Source organism: Mastigoproctus giganteus, chromosome 11 (genome assembly GCF_048544385.1).
Source record: "Mastigoproctus giganteus isolate SK-2022 chromosome 11, ASM4854438v1, whole genome shotgun sequence".
Classification (NCBI taxonomy): Eukaryota; Metazoa; Arthropoda; class Arachnida; order Uropygi; family Thelyphonidae; genus Mastigoproctus; species Mastigoproctus giganteus.
Genome location: NC_143585.1, coordinates 169,116,684 through 169,144,160, shown reverse-complemented (window position 1 = coordinate 169,144,160; position 27,477 = coordinate 169,116,684). Strand labels below are relative to the sequence as shown.

At 41.6% G+C, this 27,477-nt stretch overlaps 2 protein-coding genes across 5 annotated transcripts in view; one reads left to right on the top strand and one right to left on the bottom strand.

Annotated features, from left to right (window-relative positions):
* Positions 1-27,477, top strand: part of LOC150078563 (catenin delta-2-like) — a 666,545-nt gene that overhangs the window by 73,078 nt on the left and 565,990 nt on the right. The window lies entirely within an intron of this gene.
* Positions 6,430-7,212, bottom strand: LOC150078564 (uncharacterized). Its single transcript, XM_090384612.1, has one exon. It carries the CDS (start codon positions 7,210-7,212, stop codon positions 6,430-6,432), a length of 783 nt encoding a protein of 260 aa, XP_090240738.1.

The following is a 27,477-nucleotide window of genomic DNA, read 5'->3' as shown; positions in this document are numbered from 1 at the left end:
GATATCTTTGTACAGCATCCAGTTATCTATGATATATCTTAAAAGTGAGACGTGATAGGAAATTTTTACGATTGCTTTTAACTTCTACATACATAAGACATGACAAGAAACAACCTTTGATTTGCTGGAGGTAAAAATCACGTTGGGTACTGTTATTAGAGAGGATGGACGGAAGATGATTATGTAGGAATTTTTATTTTTTTTGGCTGATGCTGTATGAAGCTTGCTTGATTTGTATCGTGTGCCACTATTAATATCAATTAGAATTACAGCAGGCCCTCGATTTTATGGATCCCGATTTAACGGACTTCGGATTTAACGGACAAAAAATTTCTGTCCTAAAGGAAAATTATAGAACCTTCTTACATCTGACAGAGTCGCATCTGTCTGGTAGCCGTGCGACGCTACCAGACAGATCCGCCAAAAATTTCCTTCTCATGAAATGAAGGCTGTTTTACTGCTAGACAATGCACCTGCTCACCCTAATGCTGAGAGGTTAGTTAGCAGGGATGGAAGAATTAAATGTGTTTTTCTGCCTCCGAACACCACTTCACTGATACAGCCCATGGATCAGGTGTAATTATTGCACGTTTGTTTAATAAGTGGTTGTTTAATAAGTTTTTGGGATAGGTGATGTTGTTTTGGAAGAAACAAAAGACGCAGAAGAAGAGAGAAGAGGCACCAGGACACTGCAAAATTTACATGCATACAACATCAGATCTGCTATCTTCAACTTAACAGCTGCGTGGAAAGATATGAAGATTACTAATTTGGCCAATGCTTGGAAGAAGTTGTTGTACGACGTAGAACCTGAAATGGACTTTGAGGGAGTTGAGGCGTCTAATTTTCGGGACACTCTTCTGAGGGCCGGCAACAAAAATGCAACTGAGAATGGTGTGAACAGTGGCACAAAAATGATGAAGGTGATCCGGGCTATCAAATTTTTTTCTGAAGGAGAGACTGCGGAAAATGTTCTCCATGGAGAACAAGAGGACGTTGATGATAACAAAGAATCAGCTGCACCTCATCCTAAATTGTCTGTTATAAGGCAACATATGGATGACTTCATACATTATATTGAATCATCATCAGACCTTGATGTGCCTCCTTATTAGGCGTCTCCTTGGCCAGGTGGGAAGGAGCAGCAGTGCGTAGCACACGCTTCTTGATTAGACCGGTGTTCAAGCCCGTGACCACCAAATACGGAGGATGAGGAAAGATCAGGGAATCGCCACCGCATATCCCCGGAGCAATATGGCCTTAGTTGCTAATGCTCCTAAAAACCAGATAACAAACAACGAGCCTCCTTATTACGAACATTTTTGAGAATTTCGATCTAAAAAAAAGTGTGGAAACAGTCCATTAGTTGCATTGTATAGTTTTTGACGCGTTTAATTAAATAAAGTTTGGTTCCCGTCGTAAATGTAGTTTTATATTTTTAGCAGATGATTTTAGTGGCGTGTATAAATTACTCAATATGCATTATAATAACATTTTAATACATCCTGTATATTGTAAGTTCGTTATTAATATATGTTTTTACGGACTTTCGGTAATAGCGGACACCCTTCCCCCAATCAGTCCGTTAAATCGAGGGTCTACCGTATTTTTAATCGAAAGTGATGTTTTTGCAGACTCGGAGTTTACTGGCATCAGAAATAATTTTGCTAAATTGAAATCAAATCGAACGAATGATACATTAGGAAGATTTTTTTGTTCTTGATAAACATATTTCCATACGAAAAAAAATGTTTTAATTTTTTTTAAAGATTTTTGCGGGCTAAATATAATATCGTGTAATCACGTTTGTACTCATGTTTGTTTGTTTGTTTGTTTTTTTCCCATAAATATTGTAATTTGAAAATAGATTTGTTTTTGTGAAACAGAAAAAATAGATTCGTTATCATTAAAACTGGAAGTTCGTTGCCCTATTACAGCAACGAGAATCCGAACGGTGGTCGGAGTTCATTCGAGAGCTGTCCCCCCTCTTTCTCATTCGTATATCTTTTACCCACGTGATTTGACCGCTCACATAAGCAGTTCTGATTAGATCTACTCTTTGTTTTTGCTATACCATACAGTACATTTTATAATAAACGTTTTTACGTTAGATTATCGTAAGATAAGTTAATTTTTAAAATATCTTTAAGTACCTGAATTCAAATTACTTGTATTATTATTATTAAATCCGTTTATTAAAGTAGCAAGTGGCCGACCAGCTAGAAGGGTGTACAAATATGCAAAAGTATCTTACATTATTTGTGTGTGTCATTTTTTTTTCTAATTTTATATTTATGCTTAATTAATATATTATATTTTTAAATGTCCTTTCACCTTAATTATGCGACTGAATCGTGGTATTTATTCATTGTCCCCGCCCACAGATTTAATTTTGCGCCCTTCTTCTGTTATTCACTAATGTTCTCAAAAGAATTTTCCACTGAACTCCAACCTAAAACTTGTAATGGCCTCCGAAACTGCCTTTTAATATATAGGAACGTTGCTATTTGAAACCAGCTGAGATACTTCACGAATTGTATTCTCCAATCGTGGCTCTATTTGCATCAGTATTGTTTCGATTAAGGGCTTCGATTAAGTTGGGGGTTTAAGAAAACCCTTAAAGATTTTAACAATGTTATTTTTTAAAGAAATGAATGTGTATTTATCCATATCAGAATACGTCACTTCTTCCCGTATTTAGTGTAATTGTATTTCACAGCACGACTTCTTCGAATATCGTGGACCTTCTAAGAAAAAAAAACTCTGGCATTCCACTCTGCGCATTTTAATACGCACTGCGGGTCAACGTATTGTCGGCATATTCCGACTTCGAGTACGGAAGATAATCATCGCATTGCTGCAGTTCACCACAGGTCACATATTCAGTTAGACGTGCACGGGCGGCAATACGGCGCTAGATTCCCCAACGCGTGACTTCAGCAAACAAATAAAAGTACTGGTTTCGTGTGCAAGAACCTGTGCCAGCAACCGTGTGTTATTTCTATCTGAGCGAGCGAGTGGAAGCTCGTCGAGCGTTGCTTCAGACTGCTAACGAAACCTTCGAGACATCAGACGCATTCCCCCCCCCGCCTCGCCTCATCTCCATTGCGATCCGATGGCATCGATCTCAGTCGCCTCCTCCGCCGCCGCCTTTCCCTTTCGCCATTCTGTAGCCGAGCGAGAGGTGTTCAAGCCCTTCCGACATAAGACGACTTACCACGAACAAATTCTACCGAGACTCGACCTTGCGCTATGCGGGGTTCGTGTTGAAGATGGACAAAAAGTTTAACAACTTCATGAATCACAAGAATTTGATCTAAAACTGTTTTACCCATATCTTTGTCGGTTCAACCTACCTACCAGATCTTCTATCCCTTATTGATCTTCACGCTCCAGCGGTGGCTACTAGACAGAAGATCACATGCCACATCGGTAACTCTAGAATCTAGATTAGAGATATCCAGGAACTCCTTCTTCAAAAGAACATTGGCACTCGTGAACAAGTTTGATCTCGATATAGTTGTGAACAAGAAGCAGTTTCATAGAAATATTTGGAGTAGTTTGACTGGCTGATGGAGGAGTTGTGGGTTAATGATGTCCTCATTAATTCTTGTGTATGTGATGATGTCTCCCGCAGCTACCTGCCCTCTGCGATTTTCTTCATGGCACTGGACTTATCACGAATACCTTTTTATTTCCTTCAATTGGACTTTTCCCGTTTGAAGAACTCCCATTGGACAAAGTGTGTTATTCTGCTATTTATTTTTGTTTTGTACAATCTTTTTCTCTTTTCTTTTTGTTCTCTGTTATACGCTTTAACTGAGCGCATGCCTGTTGCGTATATTGTACGTTAAAAAAATAATAATAATAAATAAATAAAAAGAAAGTGAATAACATTACAATGAAGCAGAACTGGAAGTGGAAGAGGTTTTTTTTAAAGTATTTCCACTCTTGCGAAATGAAATTTAAAAATACTTTATGATGCCGACCTGAAACCCAGAATTACGAAGGCAAAGCGTGGTTCTTTGCCAAGACAATTGCAGACAAGTTAGTTAATGTACGCGGTGCGTACATTTCAGGCGCGTTCGATATTCCTTCTTAAATAAAATTTTCTTTTTCATTTTCTGCGATTAACAGAAGTAGAAAGTATACTCCCTATCAATTAATTACTAAGATTGTAACTTTAAAGAACACTTAAACTGTATTAGTTGTACGTTCTCTAAATTTGGCCGTTCAGTTTAATTGCAACTGTAGAAAACTCCCGAAAAAGACAAACTAAAGGGATTTCCCATTCGAGCAGTGCGACACACGACTCCCAGGTCAAGGGAACGCACTCCCAGACCCACCAAAAGAAGAGTCCGCAATAAATAAAATAAATATGCAGACCGATGCTTACTGAGAGTCGAAATTATATTTTTCTGCACGTTTGAAGGAGAAAGCAAATGGGGGAATGCTGTCCAAGGACGTGGCTCCGTGACTCGGCCTTTTATTTTTCGTTCCTCCACTGCTGGGTTGTTTTAAAGCATACTATAATAATTAATGATAGACACCAGCCAGGAATTAAACTAAAAATTTACTATACAATGAAATAATATACAATGAAATATGATGCAAATAAAATAAAACACTGATTAAATTATAGTTAAAATATAGTTAAAAACAATAAAATTAATTAAAATAAACTAGGTTAAAAGCGATAAAACATACAATCTGGAGCTTTCGGAGAACTGCCGTCTCCTTCTTCAGCATACTACCAGTGCTACAACACATCCTTAAGTAGCCGGTCCATGGCACTCATGCACGTGATCATCAGACACATGATCTACATTCTCCATGCGCGTATCGGAAATGGAAGTGGCTCGGGAGCGTGTCAAACAGAAACGGTCATCCCTTCTGAGGACAACTGCCTCAAACAGGGGGTGTAAACGGATCCCCCTGTCCCTATTAATAGTATTGTGACTGGATGAACCGATTCGCAAGCTCTCGAGCCACTTGCGTTCCCAAAATCCATGGGCGCGGTCGGTAATGACCGCGTCTTCAGGGGAGATCCGATGCTGCTTTTCCCAGAAATGCTCTGCCACAGCAGACCTCGCATAGTTAGCAGTCTTGATAGCGGTCGTGTGTTCCCCCAGACGGTCCTTTAAACGTCGGCCCGTTTCCCCCACATAACACTCCTCACAATCCGGGCACTTAATCTCGTAGACCACATTGCTAGTATGGTCCTGGGCTACGGGATCTTTAACTTGGGATATCACTGTGTGCAACCTCCGACCCGGAAGTTGCACACAGCGAGTCTGGCACTCCCGCAATGCCCGTACAATACGTTCTGAAAGGCCCGGATAGTAAGGAATGTATGCAGTAGCCACAGGGGCAGGCCACTCCCTACGATTTGACTCAACCCTATGAATATATTTGTCCAAGACCCTCTGGGGGTATCCACATTTCCTGAGGTCTGCCGTGACTTTGCAAATTTCTATTTCCTTTTCTTCAGGGGTACTACAGTGGGTCCCCACCCTATTCAACAATGCCCTGGCTACACTGTTCTTATGATGACAAGCCTGTGCTGAGCTATAATGAACAAATTGGCCACGGCACATAGGCTTTCTATAGATCGTTGTTTTTAATCTAGATCCATCTCTGCTCACCAAGACATCCAGAAACGGGAGGGACCCAGCTTCTTCCACCTCCGAGGTAAATTGTATAAATGTGGAAAAGCTGTTGAGCATATTGAGCACCTCATCTTCCTTTCCCTTTTTTAAAATAGTGAAGGTATCGTCCACATATCTCCTCCACTCGCGCATGGGGAAATTCAACTGATGAAACACCCTAGTTTCCAGTTCCTCCATTGCCAAATTGGCCACAATGGCACTGATGGGGGAACCCATGGCCGTGCCATGGACCTGCTTATACATAACTTTTTGAAACACCATGGTAGTGCTTGCGAGGCAAAATTCCACACCTTTACAAATATCATCAATGCTTAGTAAAGATCTAGCACTAAAGCAATCATCTCGTTCCAAGGCCGATCTTACACAATGCACCCCATGTTCAATGGGGATACATGTGAACAAGGATACCACATCAAACGAAATCATGAGTTCGTCTTCACCTATAGATTGGCTTCTTATAAAGTTCACAAATTCCTTGCTGTTTCTGATTACTAAACTGGAGCGTCCCACTATAGGAGAGATGACTCCAGCTAAAAATCCAGATAAAGCATAAGTGGGACTACCCACAAATGATACTATAGGTCTCAACGGAATGCCCACCTTGTGCGTCTTTGGGAGGCCATAAAACCGAGGTAATCGACAACCTGAGGCATGAAGAGACCAATAAACTTCTTTGGTTATTTTACCAGCCTTATGCCATCCCTGTATAATGTTGTTGACTTGTCTCTCCAAACCAGCTAACGGATTTCGATGGGTAACTTTATATATGTTGCTGTCCTAAAAGATCCAGAGCTTTTGCACAATAATCATCCTTATTCAGTACCACTGTGGATCTGCCTTTGTCGGCAGGTAACATTATGATATCCTCATCTTTTCTGAGTTGTCTTAATGCTCTTTCATGTTTATGACTGAGATTAGAATGTGCTGTCCTGGTCTGACTCAAAATAGCCGCAACCCTAACCCGTATCTCATCAGCTTGGGTAACAGGTAACTTGTTGATGGCTTTTTCCACTCCCATAGCTATCTCTGCAATGGGAGGTCTGGCAGGAACCAAAGCAAACTTTGGACCCAGGCTCAATACTTCCTCCTGTTCTCTAGTAAATTGTTTGCCACTAAGATTATGAATAAAGTTGCCAGTATCCCTATTACGCACCACCACGGATTCCTCTAACAATCTATTAAATTTGTTGATTTGCCTGCGCTTATAAACCTCAGCAACCCTAGTTGCTTTATCTGCCACTACTCTCAAGACCAACGCACCATGCACTGGGGTTAAATTGGTACTGATGTATTCCAACTTCAGTCCAATGCGACTTCTAATACCTCTCAGATCATTATGTAATTTAGAAATCCAAATACTTAGAACTTTTCTTTGATAGATCTTAGTAACTCTCCCCAGATGGTCATCATTGAAAGGCATTCTCACCCGAAAGCCATGTGGAACCAGCTCATGTGTTTTGCACCTATGAGCAAATCTCAGATGTTGCTTCTGTTTAGCTTCAGCTATGCTAATTTTCTGGTACTCGCGGATGTGTCGAAGCATCAAATGGCCATAATTATTCACTATATCTTGAAACAGGCCTATGGGGCTGGGAATTTCCATACTATAATAATTAATGATAGACACCAGCCAGGAATTAAACTAAAAATTTACTATACAATGAAATAATATACAATGAAATATGATGCAAATAAAATAAAACACTGATTAAATTATAGTTAAAATATAGTTAAAAACAATAAAATTAATTAAAATAAACTAGGTTAAAAGCGATAAAACATACAATCTGGAGCTTTCGGAGAACTGCCGTCTCCTTCTTCAGCATACTACCAGTGCTACAACACATCCTTAAGTAGCCGGTCCATGGCACTCATGCACGTGATCATCAGACACATGATCTACATTCTCCATGCGCGTATCGGAAATGGAAGTGGCTCGGGAGCGTGTCAAACAGAAACGGTCATCCCTTCTGAGGACAACTGCCTCAAACAGGGGGTGTAAACGGATCCCCCTGTCCCTATTAATAGTATTGTGACTGGATGAACCGATTCGCAAGCTCTCGAGCCACTTGCGTTCCCAAGCACTACCATGGTGTTTCAAAAAGTTATGTATAAGCAGGTCCATGGCACGGCCATGGGTTCCCCCATCAGTGCCATTGTGGCCAATTTGGCAATGGAGGAACTGGAAACTAGGGTGTTTCATCAGTTGAATTTCCCCATGCGCGAGTGGAGGAGATATGTGGACGATACCTTCACTATTTTAAAAAAGGGAAAGGAAGATGAGGTGCTCAATATGCTCAACAGCTTTTCCACATTTATACAATTTACCTCGGAGGTGGAAGAAGCTGGGTCCCTCCCGTTTCTGGATGTCTTGGTGAGCAGAGATGGATCTAGATTAAAAACAACGATCTATAGAAAGCCTATGTGCCGTGGCCAATTTGTTCATTATAGCTCAGCACAGGCTTGTCATCATAAGAACAGTGTAGCCAGGGCATTGTTGAATAGGGTGGGGACCCACTGTAGTACCCCTGAAGAAAAGGAAATAGAAATTTGCAAAGTCACGGCAGACCTCAGGAAATGTGGATACCCCCAGAGGGTCTTGGACAAATATATTCATAGGGTTGAGTCCAATCGTAGGGAGTGGCCTGCCCCTGTGGCTACTGCATACATTCCTTACTATCCGGGCCTTTCAGAACGTATTGTACGGGCATTGCGGGAGTGCCAGACTCGCTGTGTGCAACTTCCGGGTCGGAGGTTGCACACAGTGATATCCCAAGTTAAAGATCCCGTAGCCCAGGACCATACTAGCAATGTGGTCTACGAGATTAAGTGCCCGGATTGTGAGGAGTGTTATGTGGGGGAAACGGGCCGACGTTTAAAGGACCGTCTGGGGGAAAACACGACCGCTATCAAGACTGCTAACTATGCGAGGTCTGCTGTGGCAGAGCATTTCTGGGAAAAGCAGCATCGGATCTCCCCTGAAGACGCGGTCATTACCGACCGCGCCCATGGATTTTGGGAACGCAAGTGGCTCGAGAGCTTGCGAATCGGTTCATCCAGTCACAATACTATTAATAGGGACAGGGGGATCCGTTTACACCCCCTGTTTGAGGCAGTTGTCCTCAGAAGGGATGACCGTTTCTGTTTGACACGCTCCCGAGCCACTTCCATTTCCGATACGCGCATGGAGAATGTAGATCATGTGTCTGATGATCACGTGCATGAGTGCCATGGACCGGCTACTTAAGGATGTGTTGTAGCACTGGTAGTATGCTGAAGAAGGAGACGGCAGTTCTCCGAAAGCTCCAGATTGTATGTTTTATCGCTTTTAACCTAGTTTATTTTAATTAATTTTATTGTTTTTAACTATATTTTAACTATAATTTAATCAGTGTTTTATTTTATTTGCATCATATTTCATTGTATATTATTTCATTGTATAGTAAATTTTTAGTTTAATTCCTGGCTGGTGTCTATCATTAATTATTATAGTATGGAAATTCCCAGCCCCATAGGCCTGTTTCAAGATATTGTTTTAAAGCATTCTGCACGTAAGCTTGGAACACTTGGAACTTGAACAGCTGAACTGTTAAGCGGCTAAACCCAATCGAATATCTAGTGTAGGTTGTTAAGCAATATTTCCAAAGTGCTTACTCCAGTTGGGCACGAAATCTTAGAAAAATAACCGTCAGCTCGGAGGGCAAATGAAGAGTTTTCTTCCCCTTTTAACTGTGTACGGCGCGCAGCTGTTTCCGGAAGCCACCCTCTTTTGCTTACTTAATCATCGGTGTTACAAATTTCACACCCATAACTTACGCGGAAAAAGAAAAGACAACTAAAATCTGAGATGTGAAGAGTAAAAGCAGTTTGGTGCTTATTAAATACAGTGCAAGAAACGGAACAAGGAATTGCTGATAAACAGTTGATGCGGGGAACAGCAAGAAATGAGAATCGATGACTGCAAACGAAACTGCAGTCTTGAGACATTCTCTAGAACAAAAAGGAGAAAGGGAAAAGATGAAAAAGAGAACGAATCACGTCGATATGGTCGATTACGGGGCAAAAATCAAATAAAAGCTAGCTGCGTCTAGGTAGACTGAGAAGCAACATCGATATAATTACTCTCCTAACCCTGAAGGGTTAGGCGAGAATTTATATCGATGTTCCACAGGAAGGTGTACTTTCGGCGCTACTGTTTACGGCAGCGCTAACCCTGCGGTGATGACATTTATCATAAGACCAACAGTTCGCCGACCACCTAAACAACTCTGGGTTGAGGCTGAACCCAGACAAATTGGCAACGATGCTCTTCTCCCTAAGGTAAATACGAAATCTTGCCATCTCATCGAGATGACTTCATCCAGGTCGCAAACTGGGATTTGGGACTCACCTTTGATCCCGAGATTCGCTTTCACAACCATATAGAATCTTTGGTAAATAAAATGAGAGGCGCCCCTCAGATGGATAAACAAACAGCATCCACTTTATCTACTTCGCACATTGCAAAGAAATATATCCAGACCTTAATTTTCTCTCTTGTGCTGCATACAGCACGAGAGAGTAAGATTAATTTATCCAACAAAGACGTTTATGTAGAACAGTGCTTAACAGCTTGAAATGGCCATGCAGTAAATCTACTGTAGGTGCCAACAGCCACTAACAATATGAGGATCACGATTGCAACTAAACCTCAGACAGGTAATTCCCTCCCTTTATTTCTGGGCCATTTGCATACGTCACGGCATGAACTAAGCGCAACCCTCACGTTGCTTCCCAAGATACATAGAATAAAGGGTACATAGACTCTGCGATCGATTCGTACTATCACAGGTCCTCCCAGTGCTCCGAATGATGGAAGCCAGCGCGGTGGACATGAGTGGATACGCACTGATGTTTGATACAGACGCAGAATAAGAACGCTGAGATCACCTGGACGATAGTGGGTAGGTAATACTGCTCGTTGATCATAACCCCTACCATCTATCCACAGACCAACATCATCGTGAAGAAGACCCTGTGTGACCGATGTGTGGACTGCTCTGACTAGCAGTCCACACTATAGAACCCTCGCTTTTCACGCTGTGACGGGTCGTATTTGCCTTTGTGTATTCTTTGTTTATTTATTTATTTAAATTTAATTTGTATATATGGTCAAGTCTGTGTGGGAGAAACTTGACTGGACTGCGATCAAATCATGTCACAAGACTGAAAAACTGGAAAAATAATTGCGTGCAGATTGTGATAATCACTTTGTTGCCTTCAACAATAGCGACAAACGCTTAACCAGCCCCTGATATGGACGGCAAGAATGAAGATTGGAAGAAGGTAAGCCCTCGAAGTCCCTGATAAAATTTGTGTTTCTGAACAATGTGCTTCCTGCAAAACAAACGTTGGCTAATGATCGCCCGACCACATGGTAAGAAAACATAATTTGAAAACACAGTGCCCTCACTCAACCAAGGAAAAAAGAATTGAGATGAGACCGAAGTTCTGTGCTTCAAAGATATACTTCGGTCTGCTTATACTTCGGGAGGCCACTGGGATTAATAAGATACGCCACAATAATATAATGGTATCTTTTGGCACAGTTAACGATCCGAGTACCACTGTACCATCGACTGACCGCTCGGGTACAGTCAGTCGTGTTACAATTACTGTTAAATGCTTTCACGAGGACATACGTTAGATCTACTTTTGTCAGGTGTGGACTTCAGGAGTGCTCGAGTCGATATACATTTTTTTGAGGTCATTTCAAGTGCATTTCGAATCACAGATCCGTTTATGCATGAATTGCATTGAAATCTGTGCAGTTTCACCTGCCATCCATCTCGTATCTTGTTTCCACCCGAAAGCAATTAGATGCTTTAACAGATGGCAGCACGAAAAATTCGTGGAAGATGTGGCGACTGTCAGCCACAATACAAAAGTTGCCACAAATGAAGCAAAACCTGCCGGGTTTATTTATTAAATAAATATTCTGTTTATATTCCGGGGGACCACCGATCAGAGGAGTTCAGAAGATGCAGAGAATACTAGAAACAGCACCTTATTTAGTAGTCACGGGCTTGAACCCCGGTTACTCAAAGCACGTGTACTTATACACCCTCACGCCTGACCACTCAGCTACGGCGATCGTATTCAGCCAGCCTCTTGTTGTCGCACTACAAAACGTACAGACGCAGAAATAAACGCGTTTTTACCTATTTCCGTTGTGCACAAACGAAACTGAGCTGAGAATGACGCTTCCTTAGTGGCCTGACGTCCCCTGATTTATTGTAACCGTCTTGTGCCGCGCATTTTTGGACCTTTTGGATGGTTCCTTGCTCGTGATCTTGGTAGGAAAATCTGTCTTGTAATAATAAAGAATGCGCTATCATTTTTGCGTAAAATCATATTGAGAAACATAAAAAAAGGAGACTTTTGCGAAAATCCGTGTGGGACCAAGAAAAATAGATGTAATTTTTAAATTCGGCAACAGAAATCACTCGAGGATTACTACTGCTGTAAGCATCTGTTAATATTGCTCGGTACGAATAACGAACCCTGCACGCAAAGCGTCACCGAATTTATTAAAACCAACCTTCAGCCGCAAAATCCGCTTTCTAAATTACTCACCAACGCCCTCACCCTCAAATTGTGTTTTCAAAAACGCGCACTTCTTACGGGCAAAATTATACTCTTTGTCTGCGCAAGATTACAGGCCGATTTTAACGTTGTGAGGGTTGAAAAACTCGAAATAAGTGGCGAGAACCCTACTCCTTCCAACTGAGATCGGCTACGACTCAAGAGGACTTTGCAAAATTCTCCGGACATCGACGCAATCGAACCCAGACCTCTTCAAACGAGCGGCAGACGGCGATATGTGGCACCAAATAAAGATGCCACGGCTCGAAGAAACATTCCTCGATTTCAGAGTTCTCTCTTGAGTCGATTTTGCGTATTTTCCATCGCATTTAATACCGAAGTTGGTGGCCGCAGCTTCGTCCTTCCTTTTTCCTTCCGTCTTTTCAGTGCCTCGGGCCTGCACTTCAAGAGATGGGATCGATAACAGAAGCGTGTCCAGTTCAGGGGGACTCCCCTCCCCCAGCTCTGCGCACAAGGAAACTCCGTCGTAAAATTTAGCGGGGATTTTAAATTGCGCTTCTGCAAATGCCAGCAATGGCGGGTTAAACGTGCGTGTGCCGCCTGCTGCGGTTTCCCCTCGCACAGCAAACGCCATTAAACAAACTCGGTGGCAGCAGCCGATTTCATCATAAGCGGCCCTAAAATTACCACATTTGTACGAGACACGAATGTTACGATCCCCCACTCCTCTTAGCGATGTAATTTCGGCCGTTCCCTCGCCGAGGGGATTGCCCGGATGCTGCGTACCATTTATATCAGATTTGTTCAGCTACGGGTCGCAGACTTCTGAACACTGTTCTGCAGTCCATCCCCTACATAATGAGAAGCGGGTCATTTATAAAATACAACACCCGGATTGTGGGGGACGGGGCACAAAAGGCGTTTGAATACGCAACCGCGCCGCATTATTGCGATGCGATTCGTCAAGATTAGCGGTAGCGTGTCACTTTATGGAAGGTCATCTTATGGCCGCCGGAATGTTTCTCTCTATCATGATAAAACTAACAATGTCGAGATTTTCCGCAGATTATCCCTTAAATGATAACATCCCTCGTTAATGGGAACGGGGATCGTGAAATTCGCCCTCTTTCGCAATCCATCCTTCAGGAAGCATTCTGAATCGCATTATGCGCATTTTTAATTTATTATAATCCTCGCACGCACTTATTTGAATTGCACGCAGTCACATTTATTTATTATCTTTGTATTTGATGAACTTATTTTCAGTGTTTTGTCGGTGGTCAGTAGAAGTGGAGAAGTGGAGTCTTCCACTTCCAAGGCTTCTCCTGGAGCTCCTCCGTAGCCAGGTGGGAAGGAGTAGCGGTGCGTAGCACACGCTTCTTGATTAGACCGGGGTTCGAGCCCGTCACCACCAAATACGGAGGATGCGGAAAGGTGAAGGAATGACCACAGCATATCCCCGGAGCAATATGGCTTTAGTTGCTAATGCTCCTAAAAACCAAATAACAAACAAACAACAGCTTCTCTGGACATCAGCGACTTCCTTTTCAGTTGACCAGAAATTCTCTCCACAGGGCTTCTGCAGATCCTAATATTGTTCCTACAGTGGGACAGGGTCCCAGAAACGTCTCTTCAACTCCCAGACTCTGTTCAAAGGTAGGCAGCCAAACGAGTTAATGACCCTGCTCCGTCTCTTGGAAATTCGCTCCACTCTGTCTCACAGACGTTCAGCTCTGTTGCGGGCCTCTTTTATGTTTCTTTCTGTAATTTCATCTCTTTCTACTAAACCAGTCCTCGGCTACTCTAAACTCACTGACTTAAACTCTTTGCTTCCTCACGTTTCATAAAAAATGGCAAAGAGAATATTTTGAATGTGCTTTTCGTAAGTTAATGTAAGTTTGTTTGTGTCACTGGTTTGAAGAGATCTGGGTTCAAATCCAGATCACTGGTTCCCAAATTTTTATCTCTCTAGTCGCACTTGAAGTTAAAAGATGCATGTTGTATTTGTACGTGATCGCCATTGACTGCAGTTCAATTTTTCTGAATATCGTGGCCCTTCACTTTCCCCTTCCTATTAATACGGACATCTTTCAGAAGTTCCTTGAACTTTTGCAGCTGGCTAAGCATCTATTTATTTTTCACACCCTTCGCCAATGGTTGCTGCTCTGATCTCATTTGTACCGTTTTTGACTGCTCTGGTGTGATTTGCAGATTTATCTGTCCCGGAAAGTTGAACGTTTTCAGATTACGTTTATTGGATGATTGATTCTGATTTTGATCATCTTGTCTTCTTCTTCTTTAATGCTGCCGAATGGCGTTTGCGATTTCGTTTTGATATTGTTCTCTGTCTAGCGCTGCGTGTAGAATTTGTGCTGTTGTCATGTGAAGCCAGGTGTTGATGTTATCTAGCCATGCCATTTTCGGTCTGCCTGGGCGTTTCTTGCCTTCGATCTTTCCCTCCAGGATGAGTGGTAGTAGGTGATATTTTTGTTGGTTCCTAGCGATGTGACCTAGGTATTTGCATTTCCTGCTGATGATGGTTTTGAGCAGGTCCCGTTCCGTGTGCATGTCCTGCAGGACCTGTGCGTTGGTTATCTTGGCTGTCCACGGAATTTTCAGCATTCTTCGGTAGAGCCACATTTCGAAGGCCTGGAGCTTTTTTGTAGTGGCTGATGTTAGAGTCCAGGTTTCTGCACCGTAGAGCAGTATTGGCCAGATGTAGCATTTCAATGTGCGTAATTTGAGCACGATGTTCAAGCTTCTGTCGGTGAGGAGGGTTCTCCATTTGGTGAATGCCTGCCTGGCTTGTTCAATTCTGCTTTTGATTTCGGCCTCATGGTTCAGCTGGTCATCAATGAGCACTCCGAGATACTTGAAGCGGTGTATTTTCTCTAATTTTTCGTTGTTTAGTTTGATCGTGATTTTGCTTGATCTTGTCTACAAATGTATTATAAACTCACCCACGAATAGTTTTAGAAGAACTCTTTATTGCATACAAAAAGTACACGCCGTACACAATACCCTTCACGATTACAAGCCAGGGGTTTACAGTAAAGGCTATTTTTTTTTTTTTTTTTTTTTTTTTACAATAGATGTTTAATTCATCCATTGCATCAGCCGGGTTACCCAAGACACGCTCCTTTCCACACAGGTCCTTTTGTCATCTTTTCGGACTTTCTCCTTTTCTGTTCTAGGAGAATAACAAGGTACGTCCAGATTATCTATATAGACTTTTAATAATCCTCAATGCATGATTGACATCTGTTTCCAGCACTGCTACATATAACAGTGCAGAAGTCAGTTGAAATTCTGCGTGTTTCCTGCTGTATCTCCATCTCCAACCCTCCAATGTTTTTGAGTGTAAACCTTCCTTTCAGGAATCCCCGTGCAAACAAATCTAAGGGATTGAAGTTCGGAGAGCTTGGAAAGCACTTTCCCCGCGACCAGCTATCCGTTATTCGTGAAAATCGCTGACCACATAAGTCACGGACAGCGGTATGAAAATGTGAACGGGGGGGGGGGGGCACCATCCTGTTGAAAAACGACACCATCTGTAAACGTGAGTCTGATGTTGGGTGCCGCACAGTTCCTAAACAGTTCAAGATAATTCTCCCCAGTAAAAGTGCCATTGAGTCCATAAGGGCCAATGAACCCGCGAGAGGAGATTCCCATTCACGCAATTGGCCCTGGCATCTTTCTGCAAGGTGAAGTGAGGATTTTCAGTAGCTCAGTAAACACAGGTGTGACGATTCAAATGAGCATTTAGTTTGAACTTGGCTTCGTATGACCGTACAACTGCTTCCTCAAAAACGTGGATCCAACGATTTTTTGACACCCCCACTCACAAAATTGTGTTCGTCTATCTGGATCACCTTCCTCTATTGCGCGCAGTAATCGAGGTTTAAAAAGTTTCAAATTTATGCCCTTTAAGATTCGTGTAACACTTATTTGCAGTTCTCGTGAACACTTTGTTGTTGACTTCTGTGGAAAAGTTATTCGTGATCTCTTCCTCCCACAGCTCGTCTTATTTTGTTCAGTTCCGTGTTCCTGAAATTTATCACGCAGACTGGTGATTGTTAGACGAGTAGGCGCCCTCGTTCCACTCGTTGTTTTTCCTACACACGCTGAACCTCTACGACATTTTCCACTTTTCGATTTCTAAAACGAAGCGTGTCCCCAACTAACAGAAAGCGAAATGAGACATTTTACAATTACAGTTGGGCTTTTACTGGATCCCAGGATTATACGGTTATGTGAACGAAGGGTGAACGGAAATATGGTGGGAAGGAATGATATCTTTGTCATATTCTGAGCGATGCGGCAGGCGTTTCGCTATCGTATTTGCTGTTGAGAAATGTGCGATTAATCGTCATCAGCAAAACCAGCCGAAGAGTTTGATCAAATACAATTGGACTCCTTCTGGATTAGAAACGAGTCTTGTTTGGAATTACTTGAAATCACACCAAAGATTAAAGATTAAGAAGGGGAATGGCTCATTCCGCGATACCCAGCCATCATTTTGACTTCTCCTTGCATATCGTGAGAGAATGGTTGGGAGGGAGGGAGGAAGGCTTTCGTGAGACGAGACACGGAACGCAGAATCGCTCACCGGAGCAGATTATGGCTATCGATGCATAATAGTTCCTCAGGGACCAATAAATTCCGAAAGCAGTGTTGATCTGAGTTGATATACGGGTAAGAACGGGGTCGATACACCTGAATACGAGGAGGAATTGGGGAGGGCAGCAAGCCCCGCATTTCCGTTGCCTGCTAATCTCATTAAGTGTTACGGTAGCTTAAAAACAAGATTCGAAGATTTTATAATTCGGAGAGAAGCCTTTGCTTCTTAAATGACGTGGAGCGCAAAAGGATTGGCGCGAGTGGAGATGAATGGGGCAAGAGAAGGGCAAGCAAAACGACGGAGGATGATCAATGTAAACTAGGAGCGTGCATCTAATGAGAGGCTGACGGAGATAAAATGAGTCTGTGGCAGTTGGTTAACACTATTACTACATATCTCGAAAAACGTCGCCTTTCGAGGATATCAATAAGTTGGGAGAGTTCTTCGATAAGTGTGGTATCAGAAGAATAATTAAAGAAATAATATGAAGCATTACCACGTGATTTTTGGATTAAGATATTTATTGAAATGCATTCGTACAGCGCTGGAAATGGAAATATGGGATCATCGATAGTTTGTAAACAATCGATGATTCCGAATTTCCATTAAATCCCCTCCTGAGACCCGAGTGGGGTGTAAAACTAAAGAAGCAAAAAATATGGCTTAAAAAAGTAATGATGCAATAAGAAAGCTAGTGTGTCGTTGTATTCTAGGGATTATACAAAGGGGCAGCGGCTTAGTGTAATGCACGACCCACGAGGGATTAGAGAGGACCAGCAGTTTATGCCCATTTTATGATTAAAGTAAGATTTTAAGAGAATTGATAAGTTTTCTTAGCAGGTCAGACAGTATTACTTCTTATAGCGTGCGGAAAACGAGCCAAACCCCGCGTTAATTTCGAAATGCGGAATAGGGACGACAGTGAGAGTTCATTGGTTTTCAGCAATAGGGCGAAAAGATCCCTCGTACTAGTCCCTTCTTCCTAGACGTATAAAACGATGCCTTTTGTTGCATTTCAACTTTCAACAAGGGAAAGCGAAGCAGATGTTTCGCTTTTCGATCGAAACAGATGTCAATCTGCATGCAGACTGGGGAGTTCGTTGTGCGTTTATCCGGATGATTTGCATTTAATGCATAAATGATAATACTGGCAGAACTGCTTAAGCACCTTCTGGTCACGCAGGTTCTGCGAAAAATACCCCGCCAATAAATGCAAAAATGCTTTCAAATTGCAAACATTTATGTATTTGTAAACTCCTATTCAGTTGCAAGTTCTTCCACCTACTGGAGTTGTTCTTAATGTGTGGGAAGGGGCGGGAGGTGTTCCCCGAGCCGATGCTCTTAAACCCCAGTGTATTTCCTTTTTGAACTGCGTATATTTTATTGTCAACAAGACAGGAAACCTGATTTTACTCAAAGCTCACTTTCCCGAACTAAAATCGATGTCTACCCTCCCTCGCTGGAGACCGACTAACTCGGCCACGAAGATATGGAAGCCCACAAAAGTTCTTCGCGTCATTAAAAGTATATTTGAACCACCGACGTTTTACACACGGTTGCGATAACGACGATTATAACTACTGTACTGTGCTATCCGTGAGGGACTCTCTGAAGTCGCACATGTGTAATGCGACCTGAGACCTTTCCAAACGACTGACGGCGATGCAGTATACCGACTAGTCTGTGAGGGAGGACTGCCATCATCCAACTACGAACTCTTTATTTATTTCGGAGCTTTCCAGTTAAAGTTTGTCGACTTACAAGCAGAGGCAATGTTGAGAATTGTGATTGGTCAGTCCCTCCCGGAATCTCCGATCTCGTATGAGTGAAAAAAACAGCCGAATGAATTCACTTACAATGTTTGGAGTATTTCATTAAAGTGTTGGTGAAAATTAATGCTGAAAGGTTATTATGGATCAACACGAAGCTAAGTTATATTAGGAGCTTATCAGCGGAGGTATATTCCTTTCGCGAAGCCTCTCCAAAGTACGTGATTTGTTTGCACCCACTGGCCAAAAAATTAGAAATTTTAGGTTTTGCCCGAATTACAAATGGATTTCGCTAGGTGTCTGAAATAGTCTATCTGCAGATTTCATCGTTCTTATATCACGAAAATTATCAGATGGTGTACTGAATTGCGAACCCCCGCTGCCCTTTTCAGCACATCCTTTAGTCAGCTCGACAGGAACTGGTGGGTTAGCGCAATATTCTTCGATCTCTCAGTAGGAGTATATCTAGGGGTATACTACATTCGCTGCATGGCATGACCCCTTGGAAGCAAATCATCACCACTCGAAACATATATAAACACCTCTCTAAACTCATTTCCGGTAAACTCGACGCTCCCAGCATCGATAGCCTCACCATCCTGCCCAAGAATAACAGAAGAATAAATAGGCAAACGTCTGTGATCCGGGCTGCCCTCAACCAAATTAGCTCGCTCAGTCATATGTTCCCAGCAACACGATTGGAATTCTCAACGACTTAAACATCAACCCTTTTGTGGCCAATTTGTGTTGACAAGACCAACAGAACAAAAGGTTTCACAGATACCTACGCTATCTTGAAATTTTAGACCTTCATTTCATCATCATCGTCCTACGTGACTTCTGTAATTGAGGATCATCTGTGCCCCTTCTCCTGTTCCAGTCAGCCTACAGCATCCTGCTGGCATCCCCGCACTCTGCTTGGACAGACGCTGACTGTATGTTGAGCATTTATGTCGAACATAATCTGTCTTCGCCTTGAATCTTTATCTTTGTGTCTTTTATATTACCCAATATAGATTTTGTATTGCTATGTTACGTTTTTACCTCCTATCATTTGATTGCTGTCTAGAGGTGAATGTATCTCTTACTTTATCTGAATTTAAAAAAAAAAAAAAAAAAACTTATTGCAGACATTTTCAGTTCGATTCAGATAAGCAGAATTAGGCGGCCAGCGAAGAAGTTAGGATTGTTCTTGGAACCTTTCAGATAAGATAGTTGCACTGTCGGCTCCACTAAAAATTCGTGGAGCCGAAATTGGTCGACTAGGATAGAAGAATGTCGTTGAAGGTGATCCGACTTACTAACCGGACCCCAGTCCATACTAAAGGGAACACCTTCAGCCGGTCAAGTGCTGGACATGAGACAGTCTGAATGCATGGCTTCGTGAGGTTCATGCCACATTTTCGTCCTACCAGTGGTGCTGAAAAGTGAAAATCGAGACTCGTCATACCACGTGATCTTTTTCCATTGTTCCCAAGTCTGGTCTTAGCTTTGACAGCACCACTCCACTCGAATCTTGCGATTTTTTACAGAAAGAATTGGGTGGCTTTCGTATAGGTACACGGCTACGAAATCACAGATTCTCCAACCTCCGCCGCACAGTTCTATTGGAAATGGGTCTTTCTTTGCCAAAATTGATTTTCAGTCATTTGCTGCCCACGGGATCCTTTATTCTGACGCACAATTTACTTTAAATTCCTGCGATCTCGTTATTGAAATATCAGCTTACTCTGGCGCATTTCTTCGTTTTAGAGCTGCATTCTCATTTAGTTTCCTACTCATTGTCTACTTTTCAAATGGTTATTTTCGACGCACGAGTGATTTCTTTTCTTTTTTTTTTTTTCCGGATTTCCTTTGCACGGCAACAAACGTAATATCCACTGCTTTAACTACATTGCATAGTACGCGAATTGCCTGTGTTATGTATGAAAAAAAAAAAAAGGTCTAAATATAAAATTTTATGGATATCCACTAGAGTCGAGTTGTTACATGCGGACGGGCGAACAGACATGGTGAAGACAATAGGCGACATTATGCATACGAGCATAAAGCGCGTACACATACGATGCATATTCATCGCTTAGAAACAAAAATAAATCGAGTTGGAGCATTAAAGTAAGGATTAAGTGAACTGGAAAGCGAATGCGCATTAATTAATAAACGGCAATTTAAAAGAAATAAATCAAAATTTGAAGTAAAGTAAATAAATAATATTTTAAGCTGTTGAATAATGATACAAATAAAAGAAAGGCTAGTTATTTCAATAAGAATACATAAATAGATTAATATCGATAAAAGAATGTACGATCCAACAGAGTTCAAAACCGAATTTATCCGACCAAATTCGAACTGAAATGATGACGAGCGCTTAATCTGGCAAGGACGTGCGGAGTAATCGATGAGGTGATGTCCGGGCACGATGTTTTGGTAAGCAAGACCTCGGGAAAGAGAATTATTGCGTCTAACCAACCGGATGGTGTCTGTGTGTGACAATAATCGTTTGATCTCCTCGCCAGCCAGGCCATTTGCTTGATTGGGACTCAGGAATTTTTCCCCCCGCGGGAAGCAATGACTGAGTCATCGTGAGCTGAGAATAAAATGTCCAGAACTCTGTATGGATCTCTCGTTGCAAGGTTGGTTATGAAAGCCCGTGAAGGAGATTCACGTCCCGCTTAGAAATTTTAATTTTAAAGTTCGATTCCCGCTGGTTTAAAAAAAAAAAAATCTGGTTGTATTAAATAAGCTAAAAATTTTAACGGCGCCAGCTAAAAATTATTATTATCAAAAAGATAATAAAGAAAATTGAAATAAACCCGAGGCCTTCAATAAGCTGGACCTTATCTTTGCCTCAAAGGGTAACCCTGAGTCACACGATACATCGCCGTCTGCCACTTTGGAGAAATCTAGGTTCGATTCCCTTCGACGAATGGAGGAATTTGTGAAGTGCTCTTCATTCGAGGCTGCGCCATAAAATCCTTAAACAACCACCCAATCATTCGAGGCTTCAATTAGCCAGTCTCAGGCGAAGAGCGTAGGGAACTCCACGAAATGTATAAGTTATTTTGGGGGTTGCTGTTCCCCCCAAGCGTTATTTTGAGGATTGCTGTTCCCCTTGCATTTTTCTGCATTAAAACGCAGCTGCCCCTTTCCTGACCGTCTTCCAAGCCCATCCACGGTTCTGAAGTGGCCGCAAGAAGAACTGAAGACTTGTGAAATTTCCCGGAGACATATTGAGAGGGGCGGAGTGGGGCGTACACGAGAAACTTCGTCTGTTCTGCAGCTGTCAGCAAAGAAGTCCAACATATCACGAGCGGAAATTCCTCGAAATACCCCTAAACATCACCTCGCTTATCAAGTTTACGGCTGTTGATCGCGCACTTTGCTTCATCGTCTGGATTGCCGCTGTCGCGAGAAGGGGCGATCTTCAAGTGGCACGCAGCGATAAGAAGTCAGTCGGAGGAGGAATTCGATGGCGTATAATCGAGTGGCCGAAAGAACAATGGCTGGCGGGAGATAAACCAGAAACGCCAATTATTCCTTTTGTCTTTATGCGGGAGGGGTTGTTTTGTTGCGTGCGGTAGCGAGCAGTTTTATCCTTATCGGCCGCATGAAGTTCATATTTTTCTCTTTCGAAATTGTTCTTGAAACGCGACTTCTACGAACAAGATTTTCAAAGAGATTTCATAGTCCCGGTGCTACAGATAATGCGATTCGTGCACTTGTGAATGAGTTTAAAAGAACTGGGTTTGTGCTCGACGAGGAGAGGTGTGGACTCCCAAGGATAGCACATGAAAGCATCGAATCAATTGGAGAAATGTTCGATCGAAGAGGACCCAAAGTTATCAGTTAGGGAGGGATCTCGAAGGCTGATCATACCCAAGAATTTTCGTTCCCAGAAAATTTCACAAAACTTCATTCTTTCGATGCCGGAAGTTTCAACAAAAATTCGCTTTTGAACGTTCATCGTGAATTATGGGTCTGAAAAGAAAACATTAAAAATTACAATAACATCCTCCCTAACACATTACAAATACTTACGTTTTATGTAAAAAAGAATAAATATACTTGTCGTAATGGAATTTATTTGAAAATCGCTGTTTCACCAAAATGCGCAGTGACTTTTGGACACCCCGTTTATATACAATAAATTTATTATTATTATTACTGCAGCTCACTGTTGACCCAGCGGAGAACCGGATTAAGAGTGAATAATATCAAATCAAAATAAAATAAGAATAGAATGGGGAAAAAGGAGGAGGGAGAACTTCCTGTTTCCAAGAGTTGCCAAATGCTAGCGGGGAAAAGGAGGTGATTATCTCTTTGTATAAGGCAATGGTGAAGCCACACCTCGAGTACTGCGTACAGGTCTGGGGGCCTCATTTTAGGAAGGATGCAGAGTTGCTAGAACGAGTACAGAGAAGAGCAACAAGATTGGTGAGTGCTCTTTACCAGGAAAGGCTAAGTTCTGCAAATTGCAGCGTCTGAAGACTAGGCACCTGCGAGGTGATCTGAATGAGGCGTATAAGGTCGAATTGTTTGAGCAGACTCAATGCTGACGGGCTACTTCCGCTTGCTCAGATTATGAACACGGGGTGGTCTAAATTCAAGAAGGGCGGTTGCAGAATAGGTGTGCGGAAATTTGCCTTTAGCCAGCAATTGGTTGATTGCTGAAACAAACTTTTCATCTGTCGTTGTGGCTGTTGATAACTTTAAGTAAATTCAAAGAATTGGACAAACTGTTGGAGGAAATGAATAGGTGAAGTCGTGTTTTTTTTCTTTTTTTGCTGATGTTGTATAAGCTTGCTTTCTTGCATCCGCCATTTGCCACTACGAATGTTTTGATAATTTATTTATTTATCCCTATTTTGTGTTACAATTGTTGGGAGATAACAGCAAGAAGGGAGGGAGAACACATAAGCCAGAGGCTTTTTAGGGGGTGTTCCCTTTGAAAAAGATAACAATAAAAACAGATACATCATGAATCGGACATGTTTCTACATTCCATTACCGAGACTACGTAAACCAACCACACATGTCGCGTGGTTAACAACAGTACATACTTATAATTACATTGTGAGTACTTTTACAATAACAAGTATGAAAGAAAAATTATGAAATAATTGCATAGAATGTTACAATTTATGACAGCTATTCCTTCAACTTGTTTACACAATTTCCAAACTGGTATGCATTGTGGAAAGTTCAGGAGTTGAGTGGAAGGTGATTTAGATCAGACCTCCCTGGTGATGTGTTCAGTTAGGAGCTTCTTGAACTTGTTTAGTGAAATGGCATTTTTGATGTTTTCAGGAAGATTATTCCAGGTTTTTGCGCCTCTGTATTTTATATTTTTCTGGCCTATGGCTTTTCTGAAAAGCGGAACCTTCAGGTTCGCTTCATTTCTTAAATTATATCTTATTTCTTCTTCTTCTATTGTTATAAAAAAGGATCTGAAGAGAGGAGGAAAGTTTGGTGTTTTCAAAGCATTGTAGACAAAGACCGCTTCAGCTTTGTGTATCAGTTGGTAGATGCTTAAGAGTCTCGCTTCCTTATATCTCGAAGTCACCGATGCATTCCAGGGAAGGCCCAAAATTGAACGAACACATCGACTGACAATTGAATTGATTCTCGCAAGGTTATCTTGACTGGTCGTACCCCATGAGATGATTCCATATGTGAAGTGAGGCTGTATTAAGGAAAGGAATACTAGTCTGAGAAGGGAAGGAGGTACCCGGGCAGAGGCTCGGGCGAGTATTCCTGCTAGTGACGAAGTCTTCTTTCGTAAGGTGATCATTTGTTTATCCCAACTCAGCTTGTCATCTAGCCAGATTCCTAGAAACTTGGTATCATTCACCCTTTCCAGTTGTTTTCCTTTGTATGTTATTTCGAAATCAATATTCAATGGTTTATTTTTCGTCCTAAACACCATATATTTGGATTTTTCTGGGTTTAGTATCAGCTGATTCTTTTGAAGCCAACTATGCATTTCAGAGAGAAGGGCAGAGATCTTGCATTGAAGTTGGTTAGGGTCTTTATCAGTGATTAGAATGGAAATGTCATCGGCATACGCTACTAGGTGGGAAGATGGAAGATGAGAGAGAAATTCATTAATGTAAAGAACAAATAGGATCGGTCCGAGAAGTGAGCCTTGAGGTACTCCCCTAGAAAAATAAGAAATGTCTGAAAAAGACTGGTTTGTTTTAACGACAAATGGCCTATCACTAAGGTAGTCTTCAAGGAGAAGGTTAATTTTTCCTCTCAAGCCAAGATTGTTGAGCTTGTTGAGTAGGATATTATGATTTATGCAATGTTAAATACTTACTTCCACGAGAAACTACTATTTGGTTTCTTTAACCACTATAAACTCTTTAAATCTGCGTGTAGTCTTAGCGGATGAGAAAGAAATAAACAAAAACCGTCGGTGCCTAAAATCAAGGTATCTATTATACCGCAGTAACGACCTCTGGTGGAGGAAAATGAGAACTATGTGTGGAAGTAGAAAAGATATGGAGGACAGCTGAAAAAGACGTCCTTCTAGCATTTGAGAGAAACAGATTAAAATAAACTGAAATAATAAGAGCGAATGTAAGACAATAAAATTAAATAAAAAAATAGGTAAAAAGAGTCAAAGTAAAATTAGAACAAAAAACAGAAATAATAATAAAAAGGAAATGAAATGAAAAGAACGAAGAAGACAAGAAATTTTTAAGCTGTTTCCAAGAGGAACTAAATCTTCGTGTAACTTTAGAGTCTTTGTTTGTTACGTTGCAAAGCTCAAAAGGAAACCGGAATATTTAGAAATGGAAAGGAATTGTGTTATTATTATTATTATTATCTGTTTATTTCCACAAGGAAACCACCCCGGAACGGCCAAGTGCCAGGAGGGTGCTAAGTACATATCAGGGCACGAGATACTACGTGCAGTGGGTTACATATACTGAACACGTAGTCTCGTCCCGAAATATTATATACACATTTTATGTTTAACATATACAGTATTTACACATTAATGATTCTGTACATACATTATACAACTCATATATTTACAATTCACTAATAATTCCATCTATAAATTACATATTTTCAGAACTGTTAGAGAGAGATGGTATTTTTTCCAGTCAACAAATTATTATTGTTATTAAAGCAGAAAGTTTCACTTTTACTCACAATTCTTTGGTACTTTGCAGCCGATACATATTTCGGTAAGTCTGTACGAATCCTGGAAGATCTCTTTCCGGTATGTCGCATCCTCACACAGTTTTTCGGTGTATTGAGTTAAATATTTTCGCCGCATTTGATGGGAAGAATCTTTGCAGGCTACTAAGATTGTTCAGGACTAGACGCAGTGGATTATTTACTTCTCCGCAACGTCTAGCAGTGGCACGCGGTTTAACTAGAATATTATCCAGGACTGGAGCATCTACTCTGCCTGTGAGCATTTGTGCGAGAGTGTGTATGTTCCTGTTAATTGTCCGCTGCATCCAGGGTGTGATGTTAAGGTTTGAGTAGAGAATGGCCCTTGAGATAGTAAAAGGGTGGCCAGCAACTCTGTTAAGCCATCGCAAGAACCAGTACTCGATCCCAAGGACGGATTTATAATGTGAATCTGGAGCTGAAGACCAGATTTGCGAGACATACATTGCAATTGGCAGGACACACATTCAAATGTACTTGGTCGCTAGCTGAGGATCCCTAATTCCTACCAGTTCCTGTCTAGTAGCCCATAAAGCAGTGAATACGTTTGTCTTCATATGGGCGAAGTGTGGAGCAAAGGTGAGTCTGTCATCCCACTTAAGATCCAGGTCCAGGTGAGAGTGCACTTTTTCCATACTAGACCCGTTCACAGAGATCGAGATGTCATTTTTATTCTGCTTGTAAGTTATGGTCATTTGGGCAGACTTCTGTGCATTAATACGGAGCCCGATGCAATCCAGGTAGCTCTCAAATTCTCGGATTGTGCTATTTGCCATCTGGCAAATACCTTCGGCTGATTCGTGGTCTTTGGAAGTGATGAAGAATTTTACATCGTCAGCATATGTTATAAAATTGTAGTACTGTGCAAGAAACGGCTCCAGGGCGGCCGCGAAGAGGGTAGCCGAAAGAACTCCCCCTTGTGGCACTCCTCGCGAGATGGTAAAGCAAGATTGTAGCTTTTGGTGCTTAACAGTAAGTTTTCTGTCTTCTAGCAGGCTGCTTATTATAGTTAACAAATTTCCTGTTACATTAAAATAATTCCTTAAAATCGCAATGAGCGCTGGAATTGAGACGTTGTCGTAGGCTGCGGAGATATCCAAAAAAATAATATCAATTTGCTTTTTCTTATTTAGTGCTTTCTGCACGCGAAAAAGGGTTTCCAGTAAGTTTGTTGTTGTTCATCTCCTTGAAATGACTGAGTGCAAATGTGGTGGTCTATGGCTGAAGCAGTGGTAGTTGATGGTAGGAAGCAGTGCTTTTTCGAATACCTTCTGTAGGGTGCAACTAACAGAAATTGGTCTGTAATCCTTAGCCAATTTTGAGTGTTTAATCTTTGGTATTGGGGTTACGATGTAATGCTTCCAAGCTTGCGGGAAAGCGCCTGACCTGATGATTTCCTGATAGATGTGCAGTTATAGATCTATTATAAATGGGCTACTTATTTTAAGAATGAACATTGGAAATTTGTCTGGTCCAACAGTGGCCTTATTGGGTAGATCGTTGATTGCTTTCATTACGCTCTCTGTATTTCACTCAATGGAGGTCTTGTTGGTTCCTCTCTTGCCGAATAGTTTCGCTTGTTTAAATCTTTCAGGAGGTCTAAAATTTTGTTACCATTATCAGTGTTCTCAGTTTGATTCAG

Coding starts and splice junctions, on each gene's coding strand:
- LOC150078564 (XM_090384612.1), bottom strand. CDS start 7,212: ATGCTTCGACACATCCGCGAGTACCAGAAAATTAGCATAGCTGAAGCT.